Source organism: Bactrocera latifrons, unplaced genomic scaffold (assembly GCF_001853355.1).
Source record: "Bactrocera latifrons isolate USDA-ARS-PBARC rearing strain unplaced genomic scaffold, ASM185335v1 scaffold_54, whole genome shotgun sequence".
Lineage (NCBI taxonomy): Eukaryota > Metazoa > Arthropoda > Insecta > Diptera > Tephritidae > Bactrocera > Bactrocera latifrons.
Genome location: NW_017537201.1, coordinates 673,347 through 700,346, shown reverse-complemented (window position 1 = coordinate 700,346; position 27,000 = coordinate 673,347). Strand labels below are relative to the sequence as shown.

The 27,000-nt window shown below is 37.8% G+C and overlaps 3 protein-coding genes across 3 annotated transcripts in view; 1 reads left to right on the top strand and 2 right to left on the bottom strand.

The window, feature by feature from the left end:
• The window catches only part of LOC108974198 (endochitinase A-like), a 9,448-nt gene extending 1,293 nt beyond the window's left edge, over positions 1 to 8,155 (top strand). Inside the window, exons 3-4 of the mRNA XM_018941900.1 lie at positions 6,975 to 7,020; positions 7,092 to 8,155. Of these exons, the coding sequence (XP_018797445.1) occupies positions 6,975 to 7,020; positions 7,092 to 8,081 (1,036 nt within the window). The 3' untranslated portion in view covers positions 8,082 to 8,155. The remainder of the gene's footprint in view (positions 1 to 6,974; positions 7,021 to 7,091) is intronic.
• On the bottom strand, positions 268 to 834 carry LOC108974245. Its single transcript, XM_018941955.1, has 2 exons — positions 751 to 834; positions 268 to 694 (listed from the first exon to the last, which is right to left on the bottom strand). Exon 2 carries the CDS (start codon positions 692 to 694, stop codon positions 302 to 304), a length of 393 nt encoding a protein of 130 aa, XP_018797500.1. The 5' UTR covers positions 751 to 834; the 3' UTR covers positions 268 to 301.
• A 1,504-nt stretch (positions 8,156 to 9,659) lies between the features above and the next one.
• LOC108974224 (extensin-3-like) lies at positions 9,660 to 13,172 on the bottom strand. The gene is made up of 2 exons (XM_018941931.1): positions 13,065 to 13,172; positions 9,660 to 10,882 (listed from the first exon to the last, which is right to left on the bottom strand). Exons 1-2 carry the CDS (start codon positions 13,065 to 13,067, stop codon positions 9,713 to 9,715), a joined length of 1,173 nt encoding a protein of 390 aa, XP_018797476.1. The 5' UTR covers positions 13,068 to 13,172; the 3' UTR covers positions 9,660 to 9,712.
• Positions 13,173 to 27,000: the final 13,828 nt, after the last annotated feature.

Sequence of the window (27,000 nt, the reverse complement as noted above, 5' to 3'; positions counted from 1 at the left end):
GCTCCAGCTGCCTCTTACTCGGCTCCAGCACGTTCCGTTTCATACTCAGCTCCAGCTGCATCTTACTCAGCTCCAGTTGCTGCCGCTTCGTACTCAGCTCCCTCTTACTCTGGTGTTGATACCGCTTATGGCGCCAACGGTGGTTACATCTATCGCAAACGTCATTAGGATTTCAAAATCATTGCATAATATATATTCATATATATATAAATATATGTGTGTACTTTGGAAAGACGAAGCGATAACGAAATAAAAACGCAGTTGATATAATTTTGTTAAGAAAATATGTATTTCGATTTGATTACAAAACTTTATTCTTACTTTCGCTAGGATTATGTAGATTGGTCTGCGCTAGCATCGGCAATTGTAGATATAAGATATTATGTTTCTGCTTGAGTTTGTCATTCGCGAGATTGTCGCGTTTGCGGAAGTAAATAGGCTGGGAGCTGACCTCGGCCGTGGCGACCAAATCGATGGGTTTGTGTACGTGTCCACCCATGACGCCCGGGTAAGGCCAGTCCGTCACAAGCTGTAAGCGATGACGCGTTATAAGATCTGTAGGCTTCACGTAAATGTTATGTGATGCCTCATCGCCGGGTCGTGGATAGAAGTAGATATGCTCGGTCATGGGTTCGTGTACCGTTTGTGTGAGCGCGCCGGCGACGAGCAGAGGTAACAGTGCGAAAAAGAACATCTACAAAAAATGTTAAAGAATTTATGTAAAAATTTGCACAATAATTTGCAACAAACCTTGGCCGTCGTGCGAAAACCTTCCGCGCATGCGTAACAAACGGCGTCGTCTCAAACGCACAAGAATCGTGAAACTAAGTCATACCTTCACTTTCGCATATCTTTTATATGATGCGTGCTTTAATTTCCCCATTTTCGCTGTTTTCTTCCCTGAAGCCTGCTGCGGCGTAGACGCACAGCCTAAAAGAAAGCAACAACAGACGTAGTTAATTAAGCCAATTTACGCCAAATAAACGGAGCTTAATCTCGGTCAAACACTACATCGGGCGCCTCAACGCGCTTTACGCGGCCTACTACGCACACACGCCGTACAAACGCGACGCGGCGCACGGCCGACGGACACTCAGCCGCGTTCGGGTTTAACGAGTTTGCGCAAAGTCTACCTGTGGCCGTTGGCAGACGCTCCGCTGAGGCGTCTTTTTATTTCACTTTTATTTCTACAGATAATTGTTTTTTGTGCACAATTCTCGCGTTTTTTTTTTTTTTTTTTTTTTTTTTTTTTTTTTTTTTTTTTTTTTTTTTTTTTTTTTTTTTTTTTTTTTTTTTTTTTGCGCTGCAGCAGTTAACCTTAATTCTTGAACGCTTTTGATTCTTTGCCATAATAACAATAACAACAGCAATAAAAAGTATTGCGCCACTTTGTCTCCAGCAGCAAGCGTGGCAACGCTTACGCGAAATAAACACGCTAATTCCTTTTAAGATAATTAAGAAATTTTTAAGAATCAATCGTGTTTCGAATAACGGCAAAAAATTACATTCGAGCGCAACAACAACATACTATATATGCACATTTAATGGTATTATGTAAATGAGCTGTTTTTTGTGGAAATCTTACATAACCAAGCAAAGTCCATCGTACTTTCTAATTGTTAATTAATTTTTTTTAATTATTTACTTTTCAAACAATTAGAATATCTTGGCTAACGGCATAATATTATAAAAGTAAGTGGTTGCCTTGTACGGACGAGACCTAAATAATTTGGAGAAATGTTATATACACAGTAGGATATAATTCCGGTTCTGTGTCGGGCAAAGGCTGTCCTGGCAGCAATCTCACAACTGGATCTTCTTTCTGATCCTTGTCGTGGGTGTTGTCATGGTGCAATTTCTAATCGGCTAAGATGTCTTGTTGGACCCGATTAATCCTTCATTTGAGTCTCTTGAGAACTTCCATGTAAAACTTGGCGTTGACGGTTTGTCCAGGAGTAACAAATTCATGGTAGACGATGCTTTTGATTTCAGAAAAGACAATGAGCAGCGTTTTCACTTTGGAGTTGCTCATTTTTCCGGTATTCAACAGCGACCTCTTCCCGGCCTTCCAAAAAGGCCTGGTACTACCGAAACTCACCACTTCTTGCTAAAGCAACATCTGGGTAAGCCTGCTTGATCATATCAAACGTCTCTGTCGCCGATTTACCGAGTTTCACACAAAATTTAATCGCGTACCTCTGCTCTAACGAACTTTTAATTTTCGGCTTGCACCACTATAAGAAACACGTTGCGCGAAAATGTTTGTCCTGCCTCCAAGGTGCTCGGAGACAACTGAACACTCGCTCGAGTCGCTAGGAACACCCTCTACCGAATGCAGTTTGTGCGCGCACGCTCCGAAGTAAAGTTGCGGCGGAAGAAAATTAGCTTTCCGTACTTCTACGATTGCGGCAAGATGAGCTTTGCTCAGGGAAAGTAGTTAAGCAGATCTCTTGCATTCTATCTAGAAGCATCTCGCAGTTGCACAGGGGCTTGTCATCGAGTGCTGGTTGCTGGCATTACAGAAAGAAATTCGGTATTATGGACTTCCGATTTGGTGTTAACATAAGTGAATATCTTACATACATATATAGAATATCAGGTCATAGACTCTCTCGCTTTGATAATTTTTTAATCGTTCCAATAGTACATAAATTTCGAATTTCCTTCACACATTCTTTTTTGCTTAGAACCATAGGTTTTTTATACCAAAACAATATGAACATTAACATCATCTCGGCATCCATTAAGGTATGCTGGTAACGTGTAGCACTGGTATAAAGAGTTAAACAAAAAAAAAAGTATAAGTGCCATTTTATTATTGTCATTTAAATTCTTTGGACAACTTTCACATATGAATGTACATATACTATATGTTATTTATAACGGTATGCATTTATTTAATGCGATATTTTTTGTTTTCGTGCTTAAAAGATAAACGTTAGAGCAGTGGGTATTACTTCATTCGAATTAAAAAAAAATTCAGATTCTATTTTAATTGAATTGAATCATGATTAATAAGACTTGACGCAAACAACATTCGAATTCAATTTCGAAGCTGTTTGGAAATTTCTTTTATTAAGAAGAAATATTCGAAACTGACCTGGGCACTAAATAAGGTTATTTGCTTGTTTGATTGACCTTTCGAAACGCTTTCTTTAGCAGAAATAACTCGGAAATGTGCCATAGCTGGCTGGGGAAGCGACCGTTAATAGAAAATACTATTTAAGTAGATCGAAACCCAGAAGCTTCATGAAACTCATCCAACATCCAAACTCCAAAGAAGATATTTATTGTAGCCTACGGCTCCGCGGGAAGCGACGGCCCACAATAAGATTAATCCATTTATATCCATTTTATACTAAACTCTGAATTTTAATGCCGGACTGGAGAATGTAGCAAATCACATCACATTTGGACTGTTAAAGATAATTTCTTTTGAAACTAGAAAATTCTTGTGATTGATTTCATGTATCAATTATACACCTTGATCCTATCACTGCTCTGCTTCAGCGTTTCTACAGACAACAGCTCCTGCGCTTCATTCCTACTCCCGCTATCCGCTATCCCTTTGGGGTTTTATAGATGAGGACTTTCAATCTTAATCTCGCAGGCACTAGAGAGTCAACAACTTCTAAAACAGACATACACTGCTACAGATGTTCTTGAAGTGGATCATCGCTCGTCAAGCTCAAGTGAGAATCAGGCATCCAATAATAAACCACAAAAGGGTTCCTATTTGGCTGACAATGGGAGGTATTGTTCGTTGTATGTTCATTAGTTGCGCGATTTTCTACGACTGCGGTATTCCCAGCACTTAATCGAATATTTATACTCAGAATGATAGAACTCCTACAACCGCTTGCTACGAAAATGGAAGTTAACTTTTCTAAAGGGGGTACACTCCGGAACAGTAGATCTCTCTCTAAAAACACTAAAATGGTAGACTAAAACGATGGTTAATGTATCCATGCTTACATTTTTTATAGTAGGGGTAAACATCCACACACCAGGAACCTGGTCATCAATCTCGAAATCCAACGCAGAGTAACTCTCGCCTTATACATGGCGCAAATGATTGGACGATAACAACATCTGATAAGTCGGCGTTATCACCGTTATGAAGATTTATGATCCTTTGCGCATTGCCCACAGTGAATACCGCAGTCGATGGACCGATGAGTTGTACGAGAGATACGACGACATTGACATAGTTAAGCGAATTAAGAAACAGCAGCTACGCTGGCTAGGCCATGACGTCCGAATGGAATGTCTGAGAGTACTCGACGCAGTACCCGCTCGAGGAAACAGAAAAGGGCATCCACTCTGTTCGAGAGATCAGGTGGATGTACTTGCACTTGTGTGTGCGTGTCTCGAATTGCTTTTAACTTGGCTATTCCGGCGTAAGTGGTGTCTACGCCATTAAAGAAGAAGGAGGGGTAAACATTGAAAGCCTGAAACTGGGATATATAGACTGATGCAAATGAGAGCCAACAGACTAATTTATCCTATAAATAGAGACCCCAATAGCCTCAGAAGGACTGTTAGATTACATGCCAAGCTCTACAATGACATGAATACCTTCGCGTGTTGACTTCGTAATGCTGACTGATGACCGAAAAGAATTTCCAATGTTAAAAACTTTTGTCACGTACGAGATCCGAACTCCAAATCCGCCATAGACCAGTCACCTGTGGAGCCCAATCGGCTATAGAGTATATATTATTATAATATTACTGAAGAATCATCTCAGATTTACCATTCTTACAAATTAATCACAAAATTTTCTTTATAGAACAACTTCGTTCTCAGCGCCATCTATCAAGCGCTTTTACGACATATCGCCTTTGTTATACAATATTAAATAATTCGCATAATCTTTAAATAAATCAAAAAACAAATTATGCAATTTTCTCACTCTATTGACAACCTTTTAACACAGTTATCAGACAAATACACACAACCACAATAACAAACATTGGGATATGGTCTAAGCTTGTGCCACAGTCGGCTCGGCATGTTTTCGTTCACACGCATAAACTATCTATAATCACGTCGTTAAAGCGCAACTAATGGCGCTACATACATTTAGACAATAAAATAATTCAATTCCAGCGTTTATTTAAAAAAAAGAAAACAAAATGAAACTATTGAGTTAATTTAGTAAAATGTATCAACTACTGTTTGTTCTGCGCGTGTTTAATAGATATTCCAGTTTGGCCATGGTTGTTGTTGCTGGTTGAGTTCATAAATATTTCGTTGAAGTGCCATACACACTCACGTTCATATGTCGTGAATCTAGATATATACATACATATATACATACACTGCATACTAATTTTAAATAATTAAACTTAAACTTAGCAAATAAGAAGAGCAGAAGCAGTTAACAAGCTGCTGGCTACCTGATAGAGCAAGTGTTGTTGTATTTGTTGTGTTTAAGCAGCAAGACGCGCCAACGCCAATTTCGAAGACCAGAACAAATGATCGAAGTCTAATTAACACTCCAAGCTGGACTTCGACTTTGACAATGCTTGCTGGCGATATGCCTTGGTCTATTTATATTTGTATATATATGTATACGTGTGTGTGTGTGTAATCTCTTAAATTATTATGTATATGTCTATGCAAATAACAAGGTAAGTAGCAAATTGGCATAAGCTTCACTTCAAGTCTAGGTACCAATCTTCTGCTGCTGCTTCTTCTTCTTCTTTTCGTGTCTTCAAACACATTTTTTACTCTGATACTTCAATTAGGCTCCCATTATTTGTTATTATTGCTTTTCGAATGCATTTATATATTATATACATATGTATACTTATATATGCCTGGTTGTGCCAATTTACCCAGTAGGAAATTGCGGGAATACTACCCTAGTGAGCCCAGCACAGCTTTTGATTCCCTTCAGGTTAATCATAAAACATAAAGGGTATTTTTAGACATGAGATTTTCATGAAAATAACAGCAAATATTTTACTGTTATGGCCAAAAATTTAGCTTTATTATAAACATATGGGTTTGACATTAGGTTTTAAAAATAATTTGGCTGGCTTAAATAAATTTCGGTCGAGACTACTTCGCTCTCCGCTTCTTCGACCACTTTTACAGCATTTGAGGTCGCATGTCTGCAATAACGCACCGTATATTCTCTTCGGAGGCATCAATTACCTCGGGCTTATCTTCGTGGACAAGCAACTTCACAAAACTCACCAAAAAAATAGTCCAGCTTCATTAAATCACACGGTCTAAGAGGTGAGACCAAAAGTTTACCAAAAGTTTCTTTCAATAAATTGATTGTTTCGTTGGCTGTATGGCACGAACCGCCGCCTTGAGAAAACCAAAGCTGCCCCACATCAACATCCCCAACTTCAGGCACGAAAAGGACATTAATAATGGCTCTATAGCGTTCCCCATTGAATGTAACTTTGTTGAACAAACTTTTACGACTCAATCAAATTCTAGCACGAATTAGATTTTGTAAGCCCGCAAGGCAAAACTCTTCTGGAAATGGCGGATGAACTCATTCGGGTCTGCTTGAATGAAAGTCATACTAACAACCTTCCCAACACGGAGCTATTGCTGATTCTCAGCCGTCGACTTATGTAAGTAGCTCGCAATTTCCTGCAGGGTATGCATTAATGTACTTGCATGTACATATGTCTGTAGTCAAGAATGTACACATTTAAGCATTTATAGATATTTGGATATACGCGCTTCACTTAAGCTGATAATATTAATTTCGTCGGCTAGAAATATTTGGTTAAACCCGTTTTAATTAATGAACTGACTTTCGAATTAACCAAATACTTGCGTGAAGAAAGACGCAAGAACACCTTTTCAAACAAGAAACCGAAAATTTTTTGCAGACATTTATTTTTTCACCGCTATTTATTACTCATATCCCAAGCATCGCTCATTTGGCCGAATTAAATAGATTCTCGTATAAAAGTTGCACGATTTCTAGCAAACATCAACAGTCTCAGATTTCCAGTACAACAATCTAGAAGTCCTGCTGAAAATATGGTAAAGACTAGCAGCTCTAGGAAGCCATCTCAATATCAGCACTTTAAACTCGAGCATCTTTTTCTTTGCAGAAAATCTTCGCTATCACCACCGTTATTGCCTTGTTGGGCGTCAGCACCAATGCGCTAAGCAACACCTATTTGCCGCCACAGGCATCAGCTTCGAACTCAATCAACAGCTATGCCGCACCCGCCTCCTACGCTGCACCATCCATATCTCATGCTAGCTTTGCACCAGCTCCCAGCCGTCATGTGGCACCATCGGGTGGCTTCGCATCAGCAGGCGGTTTTGGTGGCAGCGGTGCTGCATCGGCTCAACGTGTTAGCTACGCTGCTGCACCCTCGTTCCATGCCGCAGCTCCAGTTGCTGCTCCACGTCCACAGGTATACCAGGCGCCAGTCGCTGCCGCATCTCACAATGTAGCTTCGTACGCCGCTCCTGCACCACGGCCTCAGGTAGGTTTCGCGTCCTCGGGTGGTTTTGGCGGTTTTGGTTCTGCTTCTGGTCAGCATGCTTCTTATGCTGCTGCTCCAGCACCACGTCTTCAAGTACATCACGCTCCAGTTGCAGCTGCCTCAAATGTAGCTTACTCTGCTGCACCAGCTCCACGTCCTCAAGTGCATCACGCTCCAGTTGCAGCTGCCTCAAATGTGGTTTACTCTGCTCCAGCTCCACGTCCTCAAGTACATCATGCTCCAGTTGCCGCCGCCTCACATGTGGCTCCGGCTTTCGCACCAGCTCCAAGACCAGTTGCTGTCTACTCCGCTCCAGCTACTGGCTTCTCCGGCGGTTTCGGAGGACAAGGCGCTGCTTCTAGCAGCCACGCCAGCTATGCCGCCCCAGTTGGCGCTGCCTCCAATGCCGGATATGGTTACTCCGCACCAGTTGTGGCTGCTTCGGCCCCACAAGTTACTTACGCTGCTCCAGCACCAGCCCCGGCCCCAGTTCAATTTGCTGCTCCTTCCAACATTCAGGAAGTTGTTGCCGCTGGCTCCTCCAACTATGGCACTAAATATGCCGCCAATGGTGGTTATGAATACCGTTACAGACACAGGAACTAAACAATTGTACTGTCTATTATATTCAGTATTTTCTCTTCAATGCTGACGCAATTTTTCATGCCGCGAACAAACGATTACACGACAAATAAACGAAAGTGATATCAAGCAAAATATGAATATGGTTTTGGGTTTTTATTACTTTAAAGATTCGTTATGTTCAATGTGCAATTGAGAGCCTAGCTTTGCTCAAGAGAATGAAGAGAGAACTCATGCTAATGGAACTCATTTAATGTAAGAGTTTAAGGCTGGCTGCCGACGATTACATCCTACAAATCAACATCGCATTTTGGACTAGTTGTGAAGATAGTTTAAACCGAGCTTATTTCTCCACCTTTCTCTCTTGGGAAAGCTATCTTAGCGGGCTCTGCTAAGTATACCTTGACGTATTTCTTTAACACGAAAAACTCGCGAAAAAAGCAGACATATACAGATAACACAGTACAACAGCTAATCTGGGGGGTGAGAAAGTCAGGGTGATGGTACTAGGTCAGTATAGTAAAACCCTCAAAGGGTTTGGCGTTCGTATGTGTCAGTTTTTTTTTTATGACCTTTTAAATTTTTTCCTTATTTCCCATGGTTTTCCATCTTAACAAATAAATTTCTCACCCCCCAGACAATAATCCCAAAAATGTTCCACAGTGTAATTGAAAGAGCTTAAGGTTTAAGTCGAAATCTTAGTCGATACTTATACATAGTAAAGCTTCAAGTCAAGCAGGAAGATAAAAATACCCAATCCAAACTATTTCAACGTGGTTCCCTCAAATGATCAAAGGTGCTCTAATATCGTCGAAATATAAAAACATTCAATAGTATTCTCCTTAAAGCTTTCGAGTGGACTCCGATCAAGCAGACGCATCCCATATAAAGCTAGTTCAAACATAGATTTAATTAAGTTAACCCCTTCAATGTTAATCAATCATACTCATTACTCTCAAAGTTCTCACACATTGGTCCATATAATGACCAGATAAATGCAAGAAGAACAGAGAAGATATTTGCTATCTTCGATAAGAGTGTACAGCTCTACGACGAACAAAAACTCAATAAGTCACTCATTATTCCCAGAGGCATGGACGATGACAAAACCTGATGAGTCAACGTTACGAGTTTTCAAGAGAAAGGTTCTGCGGAAGATTTATGGTCCTTTGCGCATTGGCAACGGCGAATATCACAGTCGATAGACCTGCGAGCTGTATGACATATTCGAAGACATTGACATAGTTGAGCGAATTAAAAGACAGCGGCTAACCTCATGTCGTCCGAATTAACGAAAACACTCCAGCTCTGAAAGTATTCGACGCAGTACCCGCCGGGGGAAGCAGAGGAAGAGGAGAACCTCCACACCGTTGATGGGACCAGGTGGAGAAGGACCTGGCTTCGCCTGGAATCTCCAATTGGCAAATGCTTGCGAAAAGAAGAAACGACTGGCGCGCTGTTTTTAGCACGGTTATAACAGCGAGAGCGGTTTCTACGCCAGTAATGAAGAAGAAAACTAAAAAGTTACTTGAGTTAATAAAAATACAATCGAGTTTCGTTTAATAAAAACTGTTTATTGTTCTTTAACCAATTCGAAGCGAGATAATACCAACATTTAACATATAAAAGATCGAGACTTTGAGCAAATACAGTTTTTAATAAATATAGCCACCGTTAGCCGCATATTGAGTACCAAGACTGGATGACGATGTCGAAATGGATTTAGCTGGAGCATTGTACACAGGGTTGCTGTAATGACCAGCTGAAGTTTGGTATGAGCCGCTGGAAATACTGCTTGTGGAAATAGCCGGAGCATGATATGTGGTGGATGCGCTGTAGGAGGAAGTCGGAGCTTGATAATTAGAGGATACAGGTGCTTTATAAGTAGCGGCGGGTGCATGATACTTAGTCGTTTGAGCTTGATATTGTGACGCCGGGGCTCCATATGTAGTAGCAGGTGCTTGGTATAGAGTAGCAGGGGCTTGGTATTGAGCAACTGGAGCTCTGTACGATGTGGTGGCTGCTTGATGCTGAATGGCTGGAGCTCTATATGTCGCGGCAGACGATTGATATTGAGCCGCTGGTGCACGAAAGTTTGATGCCGGAGCGTTGTAGGAGTAAGGAGCTCTATAAGAACCAGACGATGAGCTATGACTCACCGTAGCTGCTGCACTGTGAACAGGAGCTGACGAACGATATTGAGTGGCTGACGAGACACTTTGTGATACAAGTGGTGCCGGAGCGTTGTAAGAGTAAGGAGCTCTATACGAACCATGATTTACCGCAACTGCTGCACTGTGGACAGGAGCAGGCGCACGATATTGAGTGGCCGAAGGGACACTTTGTGATACAACTGGTGCGCGATATTGTTGAACAGTAGCATGGTGTTGAACAACGGCTGGCTTTTGTACTGCTGGAGCAATGTATGTGGCAGATGGGGCGCGATAAGAAGACGTATGCACTGCAGGTGCTCTATAACCAGTAGCACTGTGTTGCACTGGAGCCGGCACTTGAACGGGAGCTAGGTATTTACGCGATGGCGCGGCAAGCACAGAATGACCACCGGAGCTCTTCGATATGCTGTGCACTTGTAAGGAGGGTGCACTGTGCGAAACGGCGGGCGCTGTGTAACGATGACCGCCGAGACTGCTGCCACCACTGCTAAAACCTACACCACCACCGCTTGAATAGCCTGTGGCTGGATTGAAAGTAACAGTACGGGATGAGGATGCCGTCGATGGCGGTAAATAGGTGCGTGACAGATGTGATACATCAGCGTGGGTGCATGCGACCAGCGCGAGTAGGGCAATACTGATGAGGGAGTTCTGTAAGTAAAATTACGTAACTTTTAAAGGATGTTGAAACTTTTTGGTATAAAGAATATAATTTACAAAAACAATTTGGCTTATTTTCTGATTATGCTCAACGTTTGTCAGGTGGACTAACCCTTACAGTGATTCAATATTAAAAAAAATTAGTTAATATTGATAAATAAGTAAATTTGACTTAGGGACTCAAAATTGCTCCTAAAATATCTTTTAAAATTATTTCTTGGTGAATTAAAAAAAAAAAAATGTTGGCTGAAATTTGAAATGATCTGTTTGACGAGCTTAATCGATTAAGCCATGTTCGTCTGCATATACGTGAACTAGCACCTCAGTTTTTGAGATATCAGTCTGTAATTTTGCATACAGTCTTTTTCGCATCTATAAGCTACTGGCTTGTTGAAACCGCCGATATCGGATTACTATAACTTGTAGGTGCCATAGAAACTGAACGTTTCAAATGATGTTCTTGTATGAAAAACTTTCTTATTGGTTAAGATATCTTCACGAAATTTGGCACAAAGTATTATCAAAGGCATTGCTACAATTTGTGAAGAACTTGTTGAGATCGGAACACTATAGCACATAGCTGTCATACAAACTGACGTTCAAAACCTAAGTCTTTGTATGAAAATCTCTTCTGTTTGTCAAGGTATCTTCACGAATTTTGGTGCAAAGTATTATGAAAGGCATTTCTATAATCTTTGAGAAAATTATTTAGATCGGACTACTGTAGCATATAGCAGCCCTAGAAACAGAACGTTCAAAATCATGTCCTTGTATGGAAAACTTTCTTTTTGAACATGATATCTTCACGAAATTTGGCACAAAGTATTGTCAAAGGCATTGCTACAATCTCTGAAGAACTTGTTGAGATCAGACCACTATAGCGTATAGCTGTCATACAAACTGAATAATCAAAATCATGTACTTGTATAGAAAATTCTTTTATTTGCAAGCTATATTGTCCAATAAAAAAGTGTAGAATATTTTCCAAAACAACGCAACAATCACATACATATATACACAAACATAATGTTCAGAATAAACATCTATTCATACCCTTTTTTGCTATAAAATTTTTTATAAATGCAAAACAATGTATAATCCAAAAAATTCTAAATAGAGTTTTTTATTGCTTACGATTCACTACATCAGATATGTTGTGAAAACTTTCGGCTGTCAGATATAACCATATTATAACCAAAAATCAACTTTTCTCTCGGTAGGAGTGGTTTCTATTATAATGTTTTTCCTTCGCCTTAAACTTATGAAAAGTGTTGTTACGTTACTTCGCGTTTTAGGTAACGATATGTAGTTTCGGTTATATTTGTAGTTAATTTTTTCGTGAAAAATACCGAAGTCATACTTCAAGCGTCCGGAACGTATAGTTACTAAAAATAGTTTTAAATACTTTTATTTGATAAAATATTTAGTAGTTTTTTATATTTTTTATTTGACCATTAACTCAAAATTTGATTTTTTCAAGTTAAACTCTTTTCATAAAAAAAACGTCAAAAGTTGCAGCTGTGAAGGCATCTCGCCTGTCATATTATAAAATCCTATTAAAATGGTATTATTGTTCAACTTTTTCATTCAAATTTTTTTATTCCACAATTTCATAGATGATTTTCCAAGACAAAGCTATAATCTTCGAAGATAAGATTTTTGTTCAAAAACGAACCTGCCATTCAAAATTCAGCACCTAAAAAAAAGTTTGTTGACTAGTGTAACTTTTAAATCATCGACTCTAAGGAATGTAATTTTTTTTTGCAATAACAATCCTGAAATAGTTTTGCATAAAACAAAAAACAAACACATTTCAGCAAAAAAAAATCTTGTTGACTAGTGTAACTATTAAATCATTGGCTCTATGGTATGTAAGGATTTTTTCCAAAAACTGTCCTGCAATTGGATTGTATTGTAAAAAAAACAAATTTCAGCACAAAAAAAATTGTTGACTAGTGTAACTATTAAATCATCGACTTTAAGGAATGTTATACCATTCGTTTGTAAAATGAAGCCATTAAATATATAAAAACACATCCAAGTTGGTGGCTATTGTGCTTTTTTTCTACACTTTCCACACACTGTTGCACACAAGACAAAGCCACACACACACATATACCCACACTTATGCAATAAGAGGCGAGTATATATTCCCCTGCTGCATAACACTAACCATTGTCGCACTAATTTGCACACGAAATCTCCAGTTCTAAGTTAAGCTGTGTAAACTTGGCTTTAAGGCGCGTTGCGTGTTGTTGCGGACGCGTTGTTTGCGGTTTGTGGTGAGTTAAGAACTGCTGCCGAAGCAGAGGTAAACAAGCCAATTTATACTTGGAAGCAGCACGCAAATATTTGTGTGTGTGTTTTGGTGTTTGTTTTTTGGTTGTTTTTGCTTTGTATGCGCGCCTATTTTCCCAAACAAATGTTCAGCGCTGCGCGGCCACCAAACTAACGAAACATCAAACAACAACAACGACAACTCAAAATAAATGTTCAAAAATGTTATGTTTTTTATATTTATTTCGCAAACTTTTGAGTTAATCGCTGCCAGCTTGTCATTCTGAGCCGTTGTCATGTTGTTATTATTGTTGTTTTTGTTGTTGTTTATGAACACTAAGAATATCATATTCTAATACAAAAGTGTTGAGAGGCTTGCTGCTCTTCAAAATTAGGGGACGATCACTCCACCCAAAGTTGACTGCGAAGTCGGTGCAAATTTTTGCTATTTTTCATGTTGCCAGACATGCATTTTTCATTCGCTGGGTTTTTATGAATAAAACCGTACTTTTTTGGGTACCCTTTTTTTGACAGAACACGGATGAGTCGTGTCAAGCTATCTGCCACCATTAACGAAGCCTGAGCAATCTTAAATTTTTTATGAAAACTTACGCTCTGTAAAAAATGTGTTTCACGCGCTTCGCTCTGCTTATGGTCAACATAGTCGTCCTTCTGAGCCTCCTATTCGCAACACCATCACACATCTTGAGACTCAACATTCATTACTGGATAATATTCGACCGAATCGATCACGACCAGCACTCAGTGAAGAAAATATAACGGCCGTAGCTAAGAGTGTACACGAAGGCCTTGGAGAAACGTACAAAATACAGCTTGTGTAAGAACTGAAGCCGTTCAATCCTCCCAAGCGACATCGCTTTTCTCTAAGAGCTCTTGAAAAGTTCCTAGAAGATCCGACGAAATTTTTTCAGCGATGAGGCGATGGGACGAAAAACAACTTGAAGGGATTGGTGTGGTTTGAAAGCCGTTGGAATCATCGGTCCATATTTCTTCAACAAGATCCATTGACCACCACGATGTGTAGGAATATGTAAAGTCTAAAGTCTTTACGAACAATACCGATTCCATTCAATTGTCTGACCACCTAGCACTTTGATGAAAAGCTCGAAATAAAAATCTGTTAATAATTGAGCTAAGACCTTATTAGAACTCTTCATTTATCGGTTGAATGTAAGTACTACGGAGAAGAACCCAACAAATAGACAAATAACTCTGTCCAATAAAATAACCACGAATAAAAAGAAATGAAAAAACCTTTCATTTTGTTCGAAGCATGCTGGTAGCACCAAGCAACCAAGCGACCAAGCGACTAATGCATAATCTGACTGCCGAGGTGATTGATGGGCCGACTGACTGCTTGCACCTCAGAGCTGCTTCTTGCGAATGTTATTAGCTATTTGCATTGGCAACTGCAGCCGCCAGCGACGCATCAAGCGTTTGCACACACTCATACACACACACACATACATATATTTACGTATTAATATATTTAAAAAATTGCAGGTTACGCAGGTTATTGCCTTGTATGGGACCACATTAAAGCCGAAAACGCTGCTCATAAGTTTCATAAAAAATCTCAGCCAAAAATCCAAAAGTGTTGAACTTCCATTGGCGCTCGAGCAATTGTCACATCAGCTGCAACAACAACAATAGTAAATATTCCAAACACAGTTAGTTTATATTTTATGCTCATCATCGCAGCAATCAAAAACATTACTGTCTCGTTGTTTTTGCAGTACCCGAACATATTTGCTTTGGCGCCGTCATTTGGTCTCTGTTATTTATAAGAAACGCCACCGCTTGACAAATTCTTTCTTATTCAAATTTTCGACATTTTTTTTGTTCGAAGCAAACAAAGCAAAGTTAAATGCTCATAATTATTCACGAAAAAACAATAGCCCCTTTTGGTGGTCAAATAAAACCGGAAAACACCTTGCAATTCTTATTGGAAAATAAAGAGCTGACAGTCCGCAGGCTATGGAAGTAATGTTCTGCCACCTAACATTTAAATCAGCAATAACTAAAACTTGTAAGATAAACCGAAATTCTGTTGAATATGATTTTTTCCAAATGTTGGAGTTTGAACTGAACTGAACTGAACTGAGAGAAGTTAGAGGACCTGAACAGTTCTTTCTTTACTGTCATATCTTTACAAAACCAAGACTGAAATGACTAGGATGTGACAACATCTGCCATCCAGTTAAAAAAGCCGAAATTGAACTCCGTTTTTTCTAGGTAGAGATCCCTCTGTGTTTGATTCTCAAAAAGAATTTTCTCCTTCAGTTATCTCTTCTGTGGAATTACCCATTGAACCTAACTTGTAAGTAATCTAGCCTCTAAGGGCAAAACTGATTTTTACGAAGTCCTTATACTAGTCGCCAATTCTTAAGCCTTTTCTAAATATTGTATTTATTCCAATTTGTTCTTTATATTATATACTGCATGCAGTTTTTCAAAAAAAAAAATGACAGCTTCTTCATCCCAACGATTATGTTCTTTATCGGAACCGTACGTGTCGCTCCCTAAAGAATTTGGGACACCGATAAAGCTATTGTTTAATATAATTCAAGCTTGACATACCAAAAGAACCGAAGACTCTACGGTCCAGTTAACCATTATTTTACTTTACTTCAGTGTTTCCCCGCAGCTTTCTTTTCAAAGCTGTCTCGAGTTGACGTTCTTTCACAACGAAATTGCCGGAAACTGCAAAATCAACAGGGGGAACGACTTCCCTAATTTCATCCGATTGGAAGCGAGTCCGTTTTCTAAAGTCTTACGTACTGGCGTTGGACCTTTGCAACTCCTGCGAGCTCGGGAAGCCTTGTCAGCAACCAGAACTTGTGCGACTGCGATATCCTCCTGGACCAGAGACAACCGTAAGATGTACCGATTTTCCGTGTTTCCAATGTCGTACCTTCTGACGTAGGACCTTTGGCGCTCCAGCGAGCTCAGGAAGCCTTGTCAATAACCAGAACTTGTCCGACTGCGAGATCGTTCTAGCCCAATGGCAACCTTTAAATATCCCCCGAACTACTGGCTCCTAGCAAAGTCAATCTCGCCGCAATTTTTTGTAGGCGTTATGCCTGAACACTGTCTAATAAGTTCACATGCGGTCTGACCAAACATTCTGTCACCGGACGTTCCACGTCAAGGCTGTATGGAGAAAGCGAACTGGAACTATCTTGTCACTACCTCCTAACATACCACGCCGTTGTCAGACTGATATTGAACACCTTTGGCGATCCTAGCGATATGGTTGTGATTGATATTAACCACCTTAATAAATTTGTTGTAAGCTCAAAATACTTCGTCGATCTATGAGGAACTGGCGCTCCATTTTTGGGAGTGCATGGGTAATTCAAAGGACAAATATTAATATCTATCTAAGTGAAAACCATCGATTTTGGATCAACCCTATGACAAAATTTAACCTGTTGCTATGAGAAACAATCATTGGGTTTTCAGCTTCATTGTTAAACTTTGTCTCTTTTCATGACCTTTCTTTCATACACTTAATTCTAGTTTATAGAAAACTTGGCGTTCGGGTATACAAATCTAGTGACACGAATTACAATTTCTTCATATCCAGATAATGGCGAAAGGAGATAGCAGTAGTCAAAGATGAAGCAGCAACACTCTTGACTCTGTTAAAGTCTCATATTCTATTTATTACATTTGAAGCTTGCTGTTCCACAGCTCTTTTTAATCTCTAAAAACCTCATCTACTTTTTCCCTTCAAATTAAATCTTCATACTGTTTTACTAGTGCCTACGTTCTACCTTGCAGGCCAATCTGAGACTCAGATTCTGGGTACATGAATTCTGATATTAATGTCTGTCAGCTCTAAGCGGATCTCAATACGGATGCCGATGTGAGCATTTTCCCCAACACAATGATATAATAATTTCGCACATCTTAACGTATTACGAAATTCGAAAACCAAAATAATACAAAATTCGAGTCAATCATTCAAACATGTCTGTACATGTTGTCAATCATTCAATCATAGCACTAATTGTTTGCAATTAGCTTAGACTGCAATTAAATATTTCTGTGACTCGACTAATTTCCCATTCCGGCAGCTTAACTATGTGGACTAACGAGATATTTTTTTTTTTATTTTAGTTTGCTTTTTGTGAGAATTTGTTTGTTTTGAAAAAAAAAAAAATAATAATAATAATGAAATGATTAATAATATATGATTGATATGTTGGGGTCATTCTTCGAGATAAAACTTGTTTGAAATTTATACACAAACTGCCGTTTTAGATGACATGATGCTAACAATATTTTAGTTAGTCATTTCAAACATTTATTTTCTTAATTTTGATCGTGTTTTTACAAGTTCTTTGATACTCGAAGCAATTTTTGGTGTACTTTTTAAGTAACCTTTAACTTCTCCATTAAGATGTCATTAATAAGCTCAAATCTCTAATAAAGTCTTCCAGGGACATGAAAACTATGTTTGTGGAGACAGACTACTACCTTCGCATATTAGTCAGGTAGGCAACCAACCTTTCATTTTCCACATCTACAAAACCAAACACAAGCCATTGAAAAAATCAAAAAAAAATCAAGTATTTCAAATTCCACAGCTGTATCATATAGGTCCAGGAACCGCTTATACGGTTATAGCAGAGTTTACAACAGCGCTCCAGTTGTACTTTTTTGCGCTGTTTGGCGCCAAGATTCCAAGATTAATCAGGTCCTTCTCTACCTTTCATTTCTAACGTAGTGGAGGTCTTCCTCATCCTTAGCTTCTCCAGCGGCTACCGAATACTCTCAGAGATGGAGAGTTTTCATCTATTCGGACGACATGATCTAGACAGCTGGCTTGTTCAGGAACTATGTTCCATTAAACTGAAAATACACATAATACACCAGTGCTTATGTTGAAAGGGTTCCATTAGGAAATTTCACTCTGTAGATTAAGCATGCTCCAGACATCGGCCAATCTTTCATCTGACGTTCCGCTGAAGCTCTTTTCTTGTCAGTTTCAAGAAATTCGTCGACTGTTTTCATAAATGTATGTGTGCTCGAGCGTTTATATGCAAGTCCTGAAAGTGTTTTTTATATTCGTAGTGCAAGCCGAATGAAGTCACGTCCTCTCATAAAAAGTAGAACTGTATCAGCGTACTAATTAATTAGACTTCGACAGATTTTTAATGTCTGAAAAATTAATTGAAAGGAATTTAAAAAAAAAAAAACAAGTTTTCTCTATAAATTAGCATCCCTCATATATAGTATATTTATTTATACCAAAATTCAGAGCATTTCCAATAGTTTTATCTTCTTAGTAGTAGTCCAGAGTAAAAAATATTACTAAGGCTTTTATTGAACAAAAATCGCCGGGTTTCTGTTATCTATTATTATTACTATGTTTCCTATATAGGAAATTCTTATTTTCGTCTATCTCATTTAACTTGATTGTGAATATATCAGATTATAAGTAAGATGTCTAAGGAAGCTATTTACATATGTTAAGTTTAGCTTCTGATATAATAAATGGGTGACAATTTTATTAGCTGATTCCATTTTATCCAGAAATAAGAAAGGTTTGGTATGGTTTGTTGGTCGGTGGAATCATCAGATGTGTGGAACATCTTCAAAAATGATGCCGATAGCCGACAATGGCGACCGTTATCGCGCCACGATAACCGACTATTTGATGTCTGAAGTTGAAGCTCGTGATCTCGGCGACGTTTGGCTTCAGCAAGGCGGCGCCAATTCCTACAAATTGCATCAGTAAATGGATTTCTCGAGCGAACACTTCGGTGAGCAGATAATTTCAAGTTTTGGGCCGGTCAATTGGCCACCAGGGTCGTATGATATTACACTGTTAGACTTTATAATGCTGGGATATGTAAAGTCTAAAGTTTATACGAACAATCCCGTTTCGATTCAGGCCTCACAGCAAAACATCACGCGTGTCATTCGCCCGTTACGAAAAGCTCGAAAAAGTAAGGGAAAATTGGATTCAACGGATCTGAGCCGCGGTCAACATTTCAAGTTTGAAGTTTTATATGTTTTTTTTTTTAACTGGAGAACTTCGAAATGGATCACCCTATATTTTACTCAAACTACGTAAAATTAGGTCACAACTATAAAGCAACTGTCAACCTGTAGAAAATGATAATCGTAACTAACCCAACTTTAAATACCATATATGTATGTCCAAAAAAGGAAAACCACTATGATTTATAAAATTATAATGAGTTTAATAAATATCTCTATTTATGTTTCTCAATAAATTCTATAGAAATTTAAAAATTTGTTATTATGTTTATCTCTACTTTTATGACAAGCTGTAAATAGCAAGATATACATATATGTATGTATAAAGTTTCGAAAGTGGTCAGTGACTTAACGAAATCAAAAAAAAAAATGTAAACAAATATTTTTCCGTATTCATTTCGTGGGTTTTATCATATTGCAAATTTTTTATAATAAAAATTATATATAAGTTAGCTAATAAAAGCACATCAAAATCTGTTTGTATGTCAATGCTTACATTAGGGATGCTTGTTATAAACTTAGATTGAACTTATATTTTTGTTAGTAGAGGGAAATGTTAAATAGTTTCGACTTTTTCGAACCCATTTTATGACATAAGAATACAAAAACTACATAATTCATCGACGCAATACCCTATGTGTGCCTAATAGTTATATTCTTAATGGATACACCATTCGATCAAATTTGACTCGGACTAATCCAAACCTAATCGATATTTTTGGTTTTATATTTTTTTTATGTGCCTGATGTTTAACGGCGCTGAAAGTTTATCCTGCCATTTTTACTATGGAAAAAATTTAACAACGAATTTGCCCGTGGTTTTTTGCTTCCAATGGAATTACGGCAACGGAATCATTGAAAACGTTGCAGAAGAATGTTGTGAAGCCCACTCAAACACAGGTATTTGAATAGACCAAAGCATTCAGAAAAGGTCATGAAGCTATCGAAAACTTGCCTCATGCAAGTCATGCACCCAACTCTGTTAATGATGATAATATCGAAAGATTAAGATAATTGATCATGTTGGTATCAGAGAAATAGCAAAGTACCTTAACATTCCTTAAGAGTCTTTGACAAAAACCATCGAGTAGAGATTGATAAAGAGATGCTTGATAATGTAGCTGATTGATAACGAAGTTCAAATTCATTATTACTTTAAGGAGATGTGACATTATTAATAAGATGACGAAATTAGCCAGCAATCCAGCGATTCTTCAAAAATGATCCGGAACCGAAAAATTTACGTCAAAGTCGGCCGAAAATCAAGGTGATGTTTAACGTCTAGAATGATGTGGTTCACCAGACTTCGTTGCATAGGTTCAAACTGTTAACAAGGAATACTACGCGATGTTCTGAGACGTCTACATGAAGCAATTGTCGACCCGAGGTCATTGAAACCATCAAAATTCATTCTATGGGGATCTTGCTACAGCAAGCTCTGCAAATATTCGTACCTGCAGTACCCGCCGGGGAATGCAGAGGAAGAGAAAGACCTTCACTTCGTTGGAGAGATCAGGGAGAGAAGGATCTGCACTTCGTAACTGGAATTGGCGCCAAATCGCGACTTGTGCGCTGTTATTAACACGGCTATAACCGCGTGCCTAAATGTGATTAACAGAAATATAGTCAGGTGATTCCTAAAATAATGAGAACCTCTCTCTGATCTTTCATGGGAACTGAAATAAATGTTATGTGATGTATTTGTCTTAATCAAGTATTCCTGTTGTGGTAATGAAGGATTGTTGTTTAATAACGGCTTTGGAAGATTAAAAAATGTGATATTACTTGAAGCGATGGAAGATTACGTATGTAATTTTGTAATCCTTCTATAATTAAATTTTAATTATTATCCCCATTTTTTGAGCAATATAATATTATTAAATAATCTCCATTTTATTACCTAAACTCATATTTATTCAACAAAAGCTCAACCATTGTTCAAGTTATGTAGCGTGAATTTGCAGCCATTATCGCCACCCTCACTGATTTAGCGACCGCACCCACGCTAATTGACCAAATAATAATTTAAAAACTATTTATTTTGTATTCTTTAACAAAAGAATACAATTAACCTGGGTTTTTCACATAAAAACAACTACACAAAGGCTGAAAACTTACATTTAAGAATTCTGCCAAATCACAAATTAGTTTTCGAACTTTAAGCAAAACAAAACGAGTTTAACAACCTCTTCGCCTTAGACACCGTCATTCAAAATCTATAACTATTTATTTGCATATCTATGATGTAGTCAGTAAAGAGCTAATAATGTACTATATACCTTTCGACTAAACGTCCACTGTGCGATATTTGATTAATTTGGCGAACAATTTCGAGCGCGTCATCGAAATTGGAATGACTTTGATTTATTGTTTCCAACGACCGCCAGTGAAGCTTGAAAATTTTTTCCGCTTTTTTCTTATATTACTAATAAATCTTCTACCTAATGAGATGAACCAGGTGATTCTAAAATTTGTGTGTGAAATTAACTGGCGTCTGTCATACTTTTAAATCTTCTCATTTGGCGTGAATGATTCAGAATATTTGTTATTAATTTTAATAATTTTTTTTTTTTTTTTTTTAATTTTGTGCTGACATCTTTCCTAGGATACCTTACAAAACTAACTGAGGCTTGTAATTAAGGAAAAACAGTAGTTGATGAATGCTTGATAAAGCTTTACGACAGCTTACAAAAACAGTATGACCTCACAGTCATATCATACTGTATACTATTTACGAAAAGGGCGATTCACTGCTTGTTGAACGTGGTCTATTCGGTTGAATATTATACAATAATGAAGGCTGGATCTCAATGTGGGTGATGATGTTGTAAATAGTATGTTCAGTATGTCGAGCGAGTAAATCGAGCGAAGCGATCGTAACACATTCTTTACAGGACGTGAGTTTTCGTAATAAAGTTGAACGATTTGTAGACATTGTTCAGGCGAAGTCTTTCATGATGAAAGAATACAGAACAGAAATGACATAGCTAACGCATAAGCTGTCAACAATAGTCTATTGAAAAAGTAATAATTCTGTAAACATCCGTTAGCTATTATTATTAATTCTCAGTGCGATCTATCCTACGGCCTTTCATTGATCCCGATCCCGATGTGGTAGAATACTTTCGGCGCTCAACCCATTAAAATTTTGATTTTGATTATAATCCAAAAGTATAGGAGCTGTCTTTATGGTGCTATGTCGGAATCTTGCATCGCCACAAAACTAATACGGCTGTATAAACTGACGTTGAGCAATACCAACAGCTCCGTCAGGATCAGGTTTCAGCCAAGGTGAGTCTGGAGAAAATAGTTCGAGCTACAGAGTTAAATCGAGAAGTCAGAATTTTTTATAAAAGTGCACAGTTGCTGGCGGATGCCGATGCTATTGACATCATTGTCCTCAACAACCGTTGGATCTGCTAGTGAACATGAGCAAGACGAAGTATCTAACAACAACATCAGGATCGAAATCAAACGCAGAATACCTCTTGCCAACAGCTGCTACTTTGGGATGAGAAGGCAACAGAGACGTAAAGTCCTCTCTAGATGAACAAAGGCCAAACTCTACAAGTCATTTATCATTAACGTCCTGCTATACGATGCAGAGGCATGGACTATAACAATATCTGATAAGTCGGGGTTCCGAGTTTTCGAGAGAATGGATCTGCGGAATATTTATGGTCCTTTGCGATTTGGCAAAGGCGGTTGATGGACCAATGGGCTGTACAAGATTTACGATGACATTGACATAGTATAACCACATAAGTGGTGCCAACGGCAACAAAGAAGAAGAAGAAGGTTAAGAGCTCTAATAAGTATAAAGTTTTATATGAGATGACTTTACGATGTTACAATTAATTCCTAACTGCCTATACTCTTTTTAGACACTAATCCGTTACGCATGTGAGTATATAACAAATGAGGATTCTCTTGTAATTTCCAAGAATAAACTTTGAGCCCAAAGTGACGCATCACTTACACATTGGAAGTCATAAATCTTTTCAACAATAAGCTGTGAAACGAAGCGACGCAAGCACTTAGCAGTTTGCCAATCCTAAGAATTTGTAATATTTTAAGATTTTATTTATTTTTTTTTTTGTTTTTGTTCTTGTTTCTTTGTTTCAGTTAGGCATAATTGTTGGCCGTGAGTAATTATGCTTAGAGCGCAGCAAATCAGTGAAGAAGCCAACGTCACAGCTACGCCATATAAAACTGGAATATAATTAGATTTGGTTGAAGTAAAGAGTTGCGACCTTAAATACGTTTTTACTTAACTGAATATATGTATAACATGCTTGCGTACATTAGCGCTGTTGGTAGGAAGACCAAAGACTGACTTATTAAGAGGTGGTGTTAGACAGTGATTGGGATGGGCGTTTGGTCGTTAAGTTTTAATATGCAATTCTCGTAATTAGTCTACTATCTACTTTATATTGAATATTTCAAATATTTTTCATGGTATTTATATTAAAGGTCTTAAAATGACGGTAAACTAGTGTTATTAAAAAAAATCTCTAATAGAGTTGGATCATCTGTATTTGATATGCACAAGTACTTACCTATACATAATTCATGAATATTTCTGCGCATCAAAATATTTACCATAAATAATACCTAATCGCAAATATATATACATACACACGGCATTTTACATTCTTGCATATTTTATATTAAAATTACTTCTAAATTACTCTAAAAGTCATACACCGCGTATGCGTAACTAAATACACAAAGAACATACGGCATTTAATGGACTTTGTATGGAGTACAAGGGCGGTCCAATAATGACTTAACCTCACCACCAGCTATAGTCTGCTAACGCAATAAACCTTTTCAATTGTTTAGTAAATACTCGTAAATGATGGATGTCAAATTTTTAGCCGAATTCTTATTTTTGTATGAATGGCATGTGCGATCTCGCAGTTAAATAATGGTGTTTGGTCTTTTTGTTTCTTTCTACTTCTTTACTGCCATAGACACCGTTAACAACAGCGCCCCAGTCGTTTCTTTTTCCCCTACGTGGCGCCAATTGAAGATTTCAAGCGAAGCCAGATTCTACTCCACTTGGTCTTTCCAATGATGTGGAGGTCTTCCTCTTCCTTTCTTTATCTTGGACAATAATCTGCGCCAAATATTTTCTGAAAAGATATCTAATCAAAAAAACAAGTTGTCCCGTACAGGAACTCGGTTTTGATTGGTGAGTCCGCTCTGAACAATATTTTTTAAGATAGCTTAAACGAAAATCCACGCCCACTTTCGTGAAGATATCTCGTCAAATAAAAAAGTTTTGTATAAATGAACATAATTTTGTTAGTGCAGTTTGTATGGCACCTGTATGCTACAGTGGTGCGATATCGGCGGTTCCGACAAATGAGATGCTTCTTGAAGAGAAAATGTTGTGTGCAAAATTGCAGATCAATATCTCAAAAACTAAGAGACCAGTTCGCGTGACGAATAGACAGACAGATATGACTAAATCAAGTCAGCTCGTTATGCTGATCATTTATACATACATATTTCATATATTGGATAGTGTTTTCGCTTCGGTTATTAAATGTGTAACCTATGAATGCCTATACTTTATTACTGATTGTTATTATTCTACAAACATATATTGCTAGAATGAAATCATTGTACTGTTCATGTACCATTAATATTCATGAATAATAATACTAATGTTTGCACTGAATATATTAGCCTACAAACACACATACATACATGCGTATATACATGCAACAAAATTTATAATTTAATTAAAACTGCTGAGTCACTGCACAACTGGAAATTACATATTCATACACATATACATACATATACAAAATCATGCTTAAATGAGTAAACTCTTAAGACTTTAATGTATGTAAATTCCAACTATAAATAAATAATGTACTACATGCACATATGTATGCAGAAGTACTTAGGCAGTTTCAGCTATTTTCCTTGTGTCATTGTCATGAAAAGTACCTGTAATTATTAAGAGGGTCAGTAATGTCAACAGACGAAATAGTTACTACTCGTAATGCATTACTAACAGTTTTAACTGCGGATCACAAAATCTTCTTATTTTTATTTTTTATTTTTTAATTTTTACTATTTTTTACTATTTTCCAATTGTAGCTTTTTTCACACTTCTTAACCGCCAATTAAATCAGCTAAGCCGAAAACAATAGAAATATAATATTTCCAAAAGTATACTTATGTATGTGTATGTGTTTAAATGTAATAAAGGCCGATATAACATAACTTTTGTGCGTCGAATGAAGCACTTGTTGCCCTTGTGGCGTATGGCGTGAAAGAAGAGGTCAGTAGCTGTTCTTAAATGCCGCAAATTTGCATGGCAATATACACACATGCAGTTTTAAGAGTATATTCATGTATATATATATCAGATGTACATATATACAGATATAACACTATACTTCAGGCATGTAAAAGCATATTTACAGTTGAGAAGAAGTGATGGATTTTCATGTAGACATCACATTTCGGATTTGTATCAACCTTAATATCAAAACTTGTCTATTATAATTAAATTTTCATATAATCAAATATAATATATATGGTTTAACTGCATATGTACTACTAAAAGCGAAAAATGGTAAGACTTTATTCATAATTTTAACATTTTTAATTTATTCTTAAAAATCTATGTCGACCCCCTCAAAGTAATCCGCCTTGCCCCAATACAACGTTTTTCCAATCCTCGAAGCATCTGTTAATGGCTTCAGTTGACTCAAAAGGTTCTCCCTAGAGCGGTCGTTTGAGTTTGCTGAATAGCCAGAAATCAACAATACCTTGATTTTTGATTGATCGGCTGTTTTCTGATCATAAGCAAAGATCCAAGACTCATCGCCAATAACAATTTGTTTCATGACATCCTGGTAGTCGGAAAGCTTTGTTTTACAGACGTTAACGCGACGCTGTTTTTCGAAGGAATTGAGTGATTTTGGAACCAATCATGCATTCACTTTTCTTGGGTCTAAATGATTTTCTCTGCTTCTTCTGGTATTCCAACGATGTCAGTAAGATCTCTGACTATTAATTGTCGATCCTCATGTACAAATTCCTTTATTTTATTGACGTGTTGATCAGCAGTTAATTGCCGCAGCTTTCAAGACAAACAATTAACACCAAAGGTCTTTCCAACATTTCATTTCCGTACAAATTTTTATACTCTCGCAACAAAGTTGCTAAAGACAGTATTATAGTTTTGTTCACATAACGGTTGTTTGTAAGTCCTAAAGCTAAAAGAGTCAGATATGGGGTTATATATACCAAAGTGATCAGGGTGACGAGTAGAGTTGAAATCCGGATGTATGTCTGTCCGTCCGTCCGTCCGTCCGTGCAAGCTGTAACTTGAGTAAAAATTGAGGTATCATGATGAAACTTGGTACACGTATTTCTTGGCTCCATAAGAAGGTTAAGTTCGAAGATGGGCAAAGCCGGCCCACTGCCACGCCCACAAAATGGCGGAAACCGAAAACCTATAAAATGTCATAACTAAGCCATAAATAAAGATATTAAAATGAAATTTGACAAAAAGGATCGCATTAGGGAGGGGCATATTTGGACGTAATTTTTTTGGAAAAGTGGAAGTGGCTCCGGCCTCTACTAACTTTTTTGTACATATCTCGAAAACTACAATAGCTATGTCAACCAAACTGTACAGAGTCGTTTCTTTTAGGYATTTCCATATACAGCTCAAAAATGGAAGAAGTCGGACAATAACCACGCCCACCTCCCATACAAAGGTTATGTTGAAAATCACTAAAAGTGCGTTAACCGACTAACATAAA

Bases quoted from the DNA above. Each gene is read 5' to 3' on its own strand.
- LOC108974245 (XM_018941955.1), bottom strand. From the start codon at position 694: ATGTTCTTTTTCGCACTGTTACCTCTGCTCGTCGCCGGCGCGCTCACA.